The sequence below is a fragment of the Apodemus sylvaticus genome, chromosome 20 (assembly GCF_947179515.1).
Source record: "Apodemus sylvaticus chromosome 20, mApoSyl1.1, whole genome shotgun sequence".
NCBI classification, from domain to species: domain Eukaryota; kingdom Metazoa; phylum Chordata; class Mammalia; order Rodentia; family Muridae; genus Apodemus; species Apodemus sylvaticus.
The window spans coordinates 27,452,208-27,465,554 of record NC_067491.1 but is presented as its reverse complement, the minus strand read 5'-3'; the positions used below and the strand labels follow the sequence as shown (position 1 = coordinate 27,465,554).

Genomic DNA, 13,347 nt, shown 5'->3' with positions numbered 1-13,347 from the left:
CACACACACAAGGATGTCACTTGCCAAAGATGGGAGCAGAGTCCTAAGTCATCTAAAATGTAAAGCTTCCTGATGGTTACTATTTCTCTTGAACTATAAAGGTTATTCTCTATTCTATGCAGAAACCCTGGATTTCAAAGAATGCAGACCTAATTCCTATTTTCTGAAGAATTCTGGAATGAAACAGTATGTTTGTCCCCTTGGTAGTGCCTACTGTGATCCAGAGCCTGGTGTTTCTTCAGATCTGAATACAAAGTTGCTTTGTATTCCTGAAAAAGAAGGCACAAAACATTTCCTTTTCTCCGGATGAACAAAAGACTGTGTGGGTTCTGGCTATGTTACTCTTGATGCTACTACTTGTCTTTTATGTCAAAATTGAGAAAGAGATGTATCTCTTAATCTCCCTCACACTATCATTACAAGGCCAATAAAGATCATATTAAAGGCTATATTTGAAATTTATGAGAAAGCAGAATTATAACGCTGTGGCATACTTGTTCTTAGTCAGAGGATGCCCCCTAAAGGAGATAATCTTGGCTCTTTCCCTAGATGAAAACCAGGTTAAGGAATAGCTACTGTGAAACTGTCAGGGTGCAAACAAACATCTTCAAATGTCAGGAGTTTGGTATCTGTAGAATGAGAAATTGGCAGACAGTGAATGAAAAGCTGTTTGGACCACTCCATATATTTCCCTACCATCTTACTGCTGTCTGGAGAACACATCAGGGAGTGGACAAGTCATACTTTCCATAGTAGCAATAGACCTGGTCAGAAAAAAATGTATGCCCCAGAGAAAGGAAGAGTCAGAGACCAATGGCTTTAATAACTGTGAGCCCAGTGCTTTGAAGGGAGGCAATTGCAGTTAAAATCTTAAAGGCACCGCGGTCTGTTGTCTGGAAATTACTGACTCACAGTTTTATTTCTGCACATTGGAACTCTGGATGCAATTACAGGAGCACCTTCTAAAATTCATGAGCATTTAGTATTCATAGCTACTCACACACCATAACTGCCACACTAAATTAACTGGCTGCAGGATGCTTCAATCAAAAGAATTTTCTAACAGCCACATGGAAAATGACGTTTTCTCTTCTAAGAGAAATGCAAATTCTATAAAGGAAAGTAATTGCCATTAAAGAGTAAAGACACGGGAATCCTGTTTATTTCATTCTGAGGCCCTCAGTAGCTAGGACATCACCAGAATGCTTTCTGATGAAGTCACCCAAATAGAAATGACTCCTAGCATGCTATAATTTGTATACAGCAAATGGAAGAACCTAAGATTACCACAAGGTTTTTGGTTTTGTTTATGGTTGTTCTATTCCCCTCCCCTGTATATGACATTGTTTTTAAATATGAGGTGTATAAAAAATTTTTAGGGAGGGGTTTTATTGAAATAAATAAAAGCCCTATAAGTTATGCAGGCACTGGACTGCAGAAACGTTTCCAGCTGATGAACTGATTGTTATAGCCAGTGAAATGTGAATCTAGAAGTATATTTTTTTATTCTTTTATGGATAAAAAAATTATTAACAAACATCTTCCAAAGTTCCTTTGTTAATGAGAGAAAAGAGACATCCCTGTGCTCATCTACTGTCCACAGTTAATAGAATTACATACTTTATTTTCAAATACATTGCTTCATCATTAAGCAAAAGGAGAAATCAAATTCTACCATGCATGATACATCTTTATAATTTGTAATTAAATCTAGAACTCAGAATCTATTTATTAAAATCTCTGTGGATACAGCGGGAAAATACCATCCATTCCTCCCTGGCGTCAGGCTAAGCATGACATGATTTTAAGCCAAAGCTGTCTTTTCTTCAAGTACTTAAATAACAGTAATAGCCATAAGGAACAATTATAGCTTATGAACGATACTACTGTATTTTACCTCTTCTGGATTTATGCCGAGCAAAGCTACCAGCAATTAGAATGGGGGACATATAAATGCTTTAAAACCATGGAAGGCTCAAATCTCACTTCAAAGATCAAGAAAAAAATCATGTTTGACAGAGATGACTCATTTAAAGTTAGATTATATAAACGTGTATGCTGCTAGAGAGTTTTTTCAAAAGTTCCAAAAACAGTGTACTTCCATAAATTAAGTTAGCATCCACCCACAAATTGGCTTATATTTTCTCTAGCAAGCCCTGCTCTCTCTTTGTTCCTCCTGCAACCGATCATATTATAACCAGATCTATGAAGATATGGAATCTGATGTAAAGAAATATGATTTTTTGGTGGTTTACAGTATGTATGAGTGTGTATGTCTCTGTAAATATTTGTATAACTTGCATTATACATTCATCTGTTGACTGACCTCTAGGTTGATTATAGTTCTTTGATATAGTGACTAGAACAGCAATAAATATGACTGGGATCTTTTCTAGGATAGGTTATAGAGTTTTGTGAGTGTGTACTCAGGAGTAAAATGCAATTTAAAGAAATGTGAGTGCAATAGAACCTTAGATAATAAAATTTTCCATCTTTTTGAAAGTGCTACACCTAAAAAGGTAGCATAATCCTCACATAGTAACTGATAACAACATGAGAAATATACACTGATATAGACTAATGAGGTAGAATTTGTTTTATAATAACAAAACTTATCTTTTTAAAATTTTTATATGGATTCCTTATATTTTATGGGGCACAACATAATTATACATAAAGACATATTTTGCTTAAAATATTTCAATTAAATTTTTAGCATTTAATGTATTTTATTAAAAGAAAGGAACCGTGTACCATGTGAAGATTAAAGTAATAAAATTCATTAGGAAGGAATAAATTGTAAGTAAATCTTGTTTCAGATCTGACATGTGTTACTCTTTACTCATAAGAACTCATTCTTTTTTTTTTAATTTTTTTATTCGATATAATTTATTTACATTTCAAATGATTTCCCCTTTTCTAGCTCCCCCACTCCCCGAAAGTCCCGTAAGCCCCCTTCTCTTCCCCTGTCCTCCCACCCACCCCTTCCCACTTCCCCGTTCTGGTTTTGCCGAATACTGTTTCACTGAGTCTTTCCAGAACCAGGGGCCACTCCTCCTTTCTTCTTGTACCTCATTTGATGTGTGGATTATGTTTTGGGTATTCCAGTTTTCTAGGTTAATATCCACTTATTAGTGAGTGCATGCCATGATTCACCTTTTGAGTCTGGGTTACCTCACTTAGTATGATATTCTCTAGCTCCATCCATTCGCCTAAGAATTTCATGAATTCATTGTTTCTAATGGCTGAATAGTACTCCATTGTGTAGATATACCACATTTTATGCATCCACTCTTCTGTTGAGGGATACATGGGTTCTTTCCAGCATCTGGCAATTATAAATAGGGCTGCTATGAACACAGTAGAGCATGTATCCTTATTACATGGTGGGGAGTCTTCTGGGTATATGCCCAGGAGTGGTATAGCAGGATCTTCTGGAAGTGAGGTGCCCAGTTTTCAGAGGAACCGCCAGACTGCTTTCCAGAGTGGTTGTACCAATTTGCAACCCCACCAGCAGTGGAGGAGTGTTCCTCTTTCTCCACACCCTCTCCAACACCTGCTGTCTCCTGAATTTTTAATCTTAGCCATTCTGACTGCTGTAAGATGAAATCTTAGGGTTGTTTAGATTTGCATTTCCCTAACGACTAATGAAGTTGAGCATTTTTTTTCTTTCTTTTTTTTTATTCGATATAATTTATTTACATTTCAAATGATTTCCCTTTTCTAGGCCCCCCTCCCCGAAAGTCCCGTAAGCCCCCTTCTCTTCCCCTGTCCTCCCACCCACCCCTTCCCACTTCCCCGTTCTGGTTTTGCCGAATACTGTTTCACTGAGTCTTTCCAGAACCAGGGGCCATCCTCCTTTCTTCTTGTACCTCATTTGATATGTGGATTATGTTTTGGGTATTCCAGTTTTCTAGGTTAATATCCACTTATTAGTGAGTGCATACCATGAGTCACCTTTTGAGTCTGGGTTACCTCACTTAGTATGATATTCTCTAGCTCCATCCATTTGCCTAAGAATTTCATGAATTCATTGTTTCTAATGGCTGAATAGTACTCCATTGTGTAGATATACCACATTTTTTGCATCCACTCTTCTGTTGAGGGATACCTGGGTTCTTTCCAGCATCTGGCAATTATAAATAGGGCTGCTATGAACATAGTAGAACATGTATCCTTATTACATGGTGGGGAGTCTTCTGGGTATATGCCCAGGAGTGGTATAGCAGGATCTTGTGGAAGTGAGGTGCCCAGTTTTCGGAGGAACCGCCAGACTGCTTTCCAGAGTGGTTGTACCAATTTGCAACCCCACCAGCAGTGGAGGAGTGTTCCTCTTTCTCCACACCCTCTCCAACACCTGCTGTCTCCTGAATTTTTAATCTTAGCCATTCTGACTGGTGTAAGATGAAATCTTAGGGTTGTTTTGATTTGCATTTCCCTAATGACTAATGAAGTTGAGCATTTTTTAAGATGCTTCTCCGCCATCGGAAGTTCTTCAGGTGAGAATTCTTTGTTTAACTCTGTACCCCATTTTTAATAGGGTTGTTTGGTTTTCTGGAGTCTAACTTCTTGAGTTCTTTATATATATATTGGATATTAGCCCTCTATCTGTTGTAGGATTGGTGAAGATCTTTTCCCAATTTGTTGGTTGCCGATTTGTCCTCTTGATGGTGTCCTTTGCCTTACAGAAACTTTGTAATTTTATGAGGTCCCATTTGTCAATTCTTGGTCTTAGAGCATAAGCTATTGGTTTTCTGTTCAGAAACTTTCTCCCTGTACCGATGTCCTCAAGGGTCTTCCCCAGTTTCTTTTCTATTAGCTTCAGAGTGTCTGACTTTATGTGGAGGTCCTTGATCCATTTGGATTTGAGCTTAGTACAAGGAGACAAGGATGGATCAATTCGCATTCTTCTGCATGCTGACCTCCAGTTGAACCAGCACCATTTGTTGAAAAGGCTATCTTTTTTCCATTGGATGTTTTCAGCCTCTTTGTCGAGGATCAAGTGGCCATAGGTGTGTGGGTTCATTTCTGGATCTTCAATCCTGTTCCATTGATCCTCCTGCCTGTCACTGTACCAATACCATGCAGTTTTTAACACTATTGCTCTGTAGTATTGCTTGAGGTCAGGGATACTGATTCCCCCAGATTTTCTTTTGTTGCTGAGAATAGTTTTAGCTATCCTGGGTTTTTTGTTGTTCCAGATGAATTTGATAATTGCTCTTTCTAACTGTGAAGAATTGAGTTGGGATTTTGATGGGTATTGCACTGAATCTGTATAGTGCTTTAGGCAAAATGGCCATTTTAACTATATTGATTCTACCGATCCATGAGCATGGGAGGTTTTCCCATTTTTTGAGGTCTTCTTCCATTTCCTTCTTCAGAGTCTTGAAGTTCTTGTCATATAGATCTTTCACATGTTTGGTAAGAGTCACCCCAAGATACTTTGTACTGTTTGTGGCTATTGTGAAGGGGGTCATTTCCCTAATTTCTTTCTCAGCCTGCTTATCCTTTGAGTATAGGAAGGCCACTGATTTGCTGGAGTTGATTTTATAACCTGCCACTTTGCTGAAGTTGTTTATCAGCTGTAGGAGCTCTCCAGTGGAGTTCTTTGGGTCACTTAGGTAGATGATCATGTCGTCTGCAAATAATGATAGTTTGACTTCTTCCTTTCCAATTTGTATCCCTTTGACCTCCTTATGTTGTCGAATTGCCCGAGCTAGTACCTCAAGTACAATATTGAAAAGATAAAGAGAAAGGGGGCAGCCTTGTCTGGTCCCTGATTTCAGTGGGATTGCTTCAAGTTTCTCTCCATTTAGTTTGATGCTGGCTACCGGTTTGCTGTATATTGCTTTTACTATGTTTAGGTATGTGCCTTGAATTCCTATTCTCTCCAAGACTTTAAGCATGAGAGGATGCTGAATTTTGTCAAATGCTTTTTCAGCATCCAATGAAATGACCATGTGGTTTTGTTCTTTGAGTTTGTTTATGTAGTGGATTGTATTGATGGAATAAGAACTCATTCTATTGAAGTTGGCTCCTGCAGACATATCAATAAAGGTGTGAAAATTGTTAATCAGAACTACGAGGAAGCCTGTATCATTTACTTAAATGTCTCGGGTTATGTACCTACCTACCAACCTAATCAACTCCATTTCAGATTTTATCATGGATCTACAGTATTTTAATGTACAGTGTTTTTATTAAAATTTACATTTTAATAAAAATGTAAATTGAAATGTTTTTATTCAAATTTCAGCATTTTTACCAGTTAAAGGGGCAGTGATGGCCACAGTCTAAAATAAATAAATAAACAAATAAACAAGCAAATAAATAAATAAATAAATAAATAAATAAATAAATAAATAAATAAAATGGGCAGTGATGAAGAATGTTTCAGGAGATTGTGGTACTTACTGGTGTCAGAATTTTAATACTATACTATTAGTTGATTGAATAATTTTAGATTCAATTAAATATTCAATAGTATACAGATCATCCAAAGATGAGAAAAGATGAAATCAAAGAGATATACAATACAACATTTTGTGTAACCATAAAAGTGCCAACAGAACTCCATTTCATAATGGAGATAAAAATTTAAAGAACAGGGTAAAAAAAAAACTGTTTTGGAGACAGGATTAAGAGAAAACTGTAGCCAATAAAATGCTTTACTGAGTTAAGAATGTAAACTCACTGTCAAAAATGGACAGTCATATTCAATCACAAACTGGTTAATGATGCAACATGCTTTAAAAAATATATGTCCATAAGTAATTTATGAGCACCATAGTGTTTATTTTCACAAACTTAATGATACAGATAAAATATTGAGCATATATTCAATAGAATAAAACATGACATTTATAAGTTATGGTCACTGTCAATCACTGAACTATGTTACAGGACTGTTTCTTTATGTGTAAATACCAAAGCAATGGATGAATGATATAATGGATAGAATATAGAAGCTGATAACATAGGTATTTGCTAACTCTATCAAGTATAAAAATCTATACATATTAGATTTAATGCACTTTCAAATATTAGCAGACTATTTGAAACAGGGGTTCCTGAGTGCTGTATTCACTACAAGATGTAAGCAGAAGGACGAAGTTTGCATTAAATCTTGCAACAGCATGGTGGATCCAGTATGGTAGATGTCTCCAGGACTGAACCCTGCAAAATTACTGCTGTGCTTCTGACAAAGAGGAGAGCACACCAGCTATTTACTGCTTTGTATCTTTCTTTTCTTTTTGAGATTATAATATAATTACATCATTTCTCCCTTCCCTCTCCTCCACTAAACCCTCCCACATTAGCTTCCTTGATCCCTTTCAAAATCACCTCCTCTTTTCTTCTCCATATTGTATATGTGTATATGATTTTGCATACACATATATGTGTATATATGTATCTGTCCCTAACTATAACCCACTCCATCAGTACAATAATACTTGAATGTTTGTTTCTAGAGATGTCCATATTTCTTACATAAATATAAGAATTATATTTTTGTCTTATATTTCTTATATAAAAGATACTTTTACCATCTACACATGACTTGTCAAATGAGAAAAAAATTATTTTAACAGAACAAGGTAAACCATTTTTAATTTTTATCTGAATGTGTTATCTGTTATGGGGTTGCCATTTTAAAGTACAATTAAGTCTGAATAATTTTCAAGAAAACCACAACTCATCACTTGTAATACCAGTAAAATCAATCAATGTGCTCCTGAATGTATTCAACTTTTTATCTCTCAATATTCACATTAAAAATCAAATGTATATGGATGTCTCCCGAGAGGCTCGGCCAGAACCTTGCAGATTCAGACGGAGATGTTTGCAGCCAACCATCAGACTGAGCCCAGGAACCCTAAGGGAGCAGTGAGGGGAAAGACTGAAGGAGCTGAAGAGCTTTGTATTACCACAGGATGAACAACATCAACAAACCAGACCCTTCAAAGCTCCCAGGGACTAAACCACCAACCAAAGAGTACATACAGGTAGAGGGACCCATGTGTCCAGCTGTATATGTAGCAGAGGATGGTTTTATCTGAAGAAATGAGAAGGAAGGCCCGTGTTCCTACGAAGGCTCGATGTCCCAGCATAAGGGAATGCTAGGGTGGTAGGGTTGGAAGGGGAGTAACCTCATGGAGCCAGGCAGGAAGTGGGTGGGATGGGGGTTTTTGTAGGGGAAACCAGGAAGGGGGATAACATTTGAAATGTAAATAAACAAAATAACCAAGAAAAAATTTAAAAAAAAACTGCTTACTTTACCACAATATTTCCTAAGCTTCTAGCCTTCAGTTTTTGCATGTTGTCATCCAAAATCATAACTATAAAGAAAAATATGAACACAAATATAAACATAATTGTGAACACAATACTAACCCTCAAACATTAAATATTTTCTTGTGTTTTCTAAAATCAGTCCTAAAGTTTCTAGCCCAAAATAATATTTGTATTTCTATGAGACCATGAAGACACATAAGTAAGCTAAACATGCTTTATATAAGAATAATAGGTGCATGCATTTGACATGTAGCAAGATCATAAACTTTATCAGACAGGTCTAAAGAAAATACATATTTTTAGCAGCACCATAATCTCATTTTTATGGCCACTTCCATTTATATGCCTATAGTGAGGCAAAAAAACTAACAATATTTTTATTAACTATTTTTATAAACTAAAGGATGTTGTAAAATATTTCCAAATATACATACAATGAAAACAGAGCAAGCTTGTCCATTTGTGATATGTAAACTGGGTTAATGTTTTCAAATATATCATTTCAATATTTTCTATGATGCCTTGATAGAATATGGAAAATGTTCAATAGAGTATCTGAAGTTTAGATTACACCCTATCACACACACACACAAAAATGAATTGCAATTGTCTGGATTCTGAAGTCTTCTGTGTTGTTCTTCTCACTTAGGTTTCTTAAACAACTGGGGAGACACTGAACTGATATTAAATTAATCACTTCTTTTCTTTGTGTTCCTGGAGGGCACTGTTGGAAAACATTATAATGACAGTTATTAAAGTTATAAATATCTGCATTTTTCTGATTATGAGTTCATCATAAGAGAAAATCAGTCTAAATTCATCTTTGTTTCATCAAATTGCAAGACAACATCCTAATTACTATATGCCCCAGGCTATGTTGTTTTATACCCTTCTGGCTTTCTGTTTATAAAATAAAAGCAATGTTTTCTGATTGTAGGTATATAGAGAATGGGTATAAAATTATACACAATGCCACATGGATTCTTTCACAAAGAAACATTTCCTTTCCTACCTCAAAGTAGCTTTCTTTTACACTAATGCTGTGTATTATATTATACTTTCAAAGTTCTGTATAACCATTAAACAAACCAGAAGTCTATCAGTCACAAAGTCCCTGATGCTTCAACTACAGTGATTCAATCTGTCCTCTGGAAGCGCATGGTTTTTGAACAATGAGAATTTTCTGTATTAAAGTTCCAGGAGGCATCAAAGCTTAACTCTTTCTTACAACTAGGAATAAAAGTGGAACAGATATACTAAGGGGAAATATGTTTAACATCTCCCACAATTGGCAAGAGCCAAAAGTATCTCAACACAAAGCAAGCTTTCTGATCAAAGAGTGAGGGTGACCACTGTTCAGTTAAGGGAGTCATCAGATGTGAGCTCATTTTCCCATAGCAGGAGAAATCAGAGACTTCACAAAATTGTCAAACGTGAATGTATAAGCATGATCTGAACTCAGCAATATACATGTTAATGTAGATGAGGAAAGCTCACAAGGAGTCTATGAAATGTTTGCAGCACCAGTAGCTGAGGTTTCATTCCTCATTTTCTCTTGTGGGGCCTGTGTAACTGCTTTGTTGTGTTACATCTCAATTCAACAGCTCAAGAAAGTCTATACAATGATGATAGGCATTTAGAAGTAATAAACCTGAATGTTAAAAAGTCAGAAATTTTGCAACAAAGGAGGAGAGTCCTGTAGAAAATATTTAGCTACAATGGATACTATTATCAAATATTGGTAGGATACATAATTTTCATTATATCTCATAATAATAATTACTTGTTAAAAGCCCTTTACTTTGCATTTAATTTTAGCCAACAAGATTCAAGAGCTTTGTCAATAATCTTAAAGAGCATTATGGAAGAAGCTATAGCTTTTTGTTAACGAAGCAAGGAAACAAAATAAAACCCAGTGATTTGTATGTTGTTAAAAGTCTATTACCATTGTTACCATGGCAATGGTGCATAGTCTCAAGGAATTTCGATTTACTCATTTCTAAATACTTGCAACATCTTAGATTAAATGTGAGTCGTCACAAATGAAATGACATATGTAAGTACTGTGCACTTCACATGTCATAATTTCAAACCCATATTCTTAATAGACTCTCGGTTGTTTTAGGTATTCAAACAAAATAACCCATTTAAAGACCATTGCATTAATTCTAATAGACAAAACTGGGGCATTCATTTCTAATGTATGACTTTCTTGAAAGCTACTACTTTCTATACATTAAGTACAAGAAAATGCTGAATTCCTTAAGAGCGAACATTACGAATTACCAGTCTTGTGACTTACCATTGTATCCTGGAACACATTTTCCTGCTTGTCCTGGTGGAGGTGTTTTGGAGTTACCTAATCCGATACATGATGCCGTGATGGGGGATCCAGTCTCTGGGGGGAAAAGCATGGCTTATCACTTGGTACTTCAGCATTGTGTTGCTTTGGCATTTGTGCAATGGACCCAGATACATTCACATCAGAATTTTCATTTCATTAGGAGTAGATTCAAGTCTAGTAGCAATCTAGTATTAAAGATGCTTAGCTTCATGGTCAGTGTTGAAGATAAGTAACACTAAATCAGAGTCACTCAATGTTTAATAGAGATTACAGGTATTCTTATATCACAAGAGAAATTGGAGAAATCCTATAAACATTATTAAAAATGAAAAGCAGCAGTGTTTGATGCATTCATGATTTTAAAACTAAAAGATATGTTTAGAGTATTTTATATGGCATGTTTCTTCTAAAGAGTAAAAAGAGGGCTCTGGTGTTCATTGCAGGTCAGGAAGTAGAATGGACAATAACAACATAGGTTAAAAGATAAATGAGCAATAGAAAAGATTTTTCTTATGGACTTATCTAAAGTTATTTTTCTTTTCAATATACATTTCATTTGATATTTTTAGCTTGTTGTCTCCTGAGACATCTCGAGCTGAATTTACCAAAATTTTATCAAAAAGATCCCAGGCTGCTCTTCATGGATAGAACATAGCAACAAACACAGAAATCTATGTGCATATTACACTGTTCATGCACAGCTATAAACACAGAAATCTGTGTCAATCATACTATGCTATGTACCAATCCCATAGGCTTATGATCACCCTGTAAAGGTTAAGAAATTGTTAAGTTTATTGCCCCAAAATCATCTGCCAGAATAACCATACCTGATGCTCACAACCATAAATTCTGAAGGCAATTATGTTTTGGAGAAAACTATTTATAACATAAACATTTTGAATCAAAAGTATTTTTCATAGCAATGGAAGGGATGGGTAAGAGAATAGTGATAGTGAGGACACTGATTTCCTTTATGCTTCATGGTGTACATCTCAGCATAGACAAACATACACACACACAGACACACACACACACACACACACACAGAGAGAGAGAGAGAGAGAGAGAGAGAGAGAGAGAGAGAGAGAGAGACAGAGAGAGAGAGAGACAGAGAGAGACAAAGACAGAGAGATAGAGAGACAGAGAGAGGATTAAGTGTGAAGACAATAATTTTCAAAGCCATAGAAGAGCTATAATATCCACTGACCCAAATATTCTGAATACATGCCTTTCTCTTTGAGCTTTGCCCTAAAACCTATGTTACTTGAGTGTTGGAAAAAGTTTACGGCTTATTTTATTTGAACCAAAGCTATGTTTACAATTCACATATCATTAGCGGCTCATTTGTCATTGATTGCAGAAGATGGAATTTTGAACATTAAAACATAGATCCTAAGCCAAAGTCCAAGGCAGCAGTTCTCAGTCTGGGTGGGTTGTGTCCTCTTTTGGGGATGGAACAATTTTGTACAAGGGTTGCCTAAAGCCATCAGAAAACACAGATATTTACCTCATGCGTCACAGAAGTAGCAAAATTACAGTTACTACATAGCAACAAAAATGGAACTGTGTTCTTTTATTTAAACTATACATATTTATTTACCTATGGTTTTGTAATTTGATGGAACATGAAGAACTGTATTAAAGAGTTACAGAATTGAAAGGTTGAGAAACACTGATTTTTTTTTAAGATTAAGATATCTGGCATGGTGTAGATAATCAGTTACAAGGACCAGATGTCCTGAGTCTTAAGGGAGAACTCACAGTTATTTTTATATCATAACTAATCTCATTTTTTCATAAAATGATATTCTGTATCCATGAAATACTCCTCTTATTTTTATTTCCCTTACCATATATTGAATGCAAAGAAGGAAATGTATATGACTAGAAAGACTGTGTGTATTTGTTCTTTCATATTTTTGAAAACGTAGCCACCTTAACTACCCTTCAGACCCGATGTGAGAGAGGACTGGTGATAATGACAGGAAGCACCACTGTGGGTGTGGTGTGCTTAGAGTGATACACAGGATGCAAGCATTCTCTTATGTACATGAACACAATCTAACAGGACATTGGGACATGTTAGGAAAGACTATAGAGCTTACTAGATGCCTCTGGGTCTCCCTTAGCTTCTACAATGATCTCTTTTAAAAGTGTTTGCTATCAAGTTTTGTGGGAATGGTCACCCTAATCAACTGGAAATCAAAGTCTCTACAGGTTTTAGTAATGTAAGACCTGTGCATCTTGTTAACAGTTGGAAATCTACAAAAGAATGAGAAGTCTCTAGTATTGCCCTCCAAAATACTAAAAGTCAAACCTCAGAACAAATAACAAAACTACTAAACTGTACTTGGTCCCATTACAGTTGGGGGTTTTACTCTGAGATGGTCTCATTATATATCCCTAGCTGACCTGGAGCTTTCTATATTGATGTAGACCAGGCTGGGCTGATCCCAGAGATCCTTCTGTCTCTGGCTCCTGAGTGGTGTGGATTAAAGGCTGGCATCAGAAAGCCTGGCTCATTGTGGAATCTCATAAATGGCGTCAACACACTGATCTGTCCACAAAGAAAGAGACTGTCAAAAGAAGATGAAAGAATAAAACTTTCCTTAAATGAAAATGCCATAAGAATAAGTGAGATGCTTTCCTCAGCCCTGCCCTGCAGGAGGAGAAGGTGGCACAAACATTTCCTGACATGTTTAAGT

General features: G+C 36.1%; 1 protein-coding gene across 1 annotated transcript in view; it reads right to left on the bottom strand.

Annotated features, from left to right (window-relative positions):
* Acss3 (acyl-CoA synthetase short chain family member 3) overlaps positions 1 to 13,347 on the bottom strand; it is a 209,998-nt gene that overhangs the window by 38,851 nt on the left and 157,800 nt on the right. The window contains exons 10-11 of the mRNA XM_052165757.1: positions 10,598 to 10,693; positions 8,276 to 8,339 (exon numbers count right to left, since the gene is read on the bottom strand). Coding sequence (XP_052021717.1) covers positions 8,276 to 8,339; positions 10,598 to 10,693 — 160 coding nt within the window. The remainder of the gene's footprint in view (positions 1 to 8,275; positions 8,340 to 10,597; positions 10,694 to 13,347) is intronic.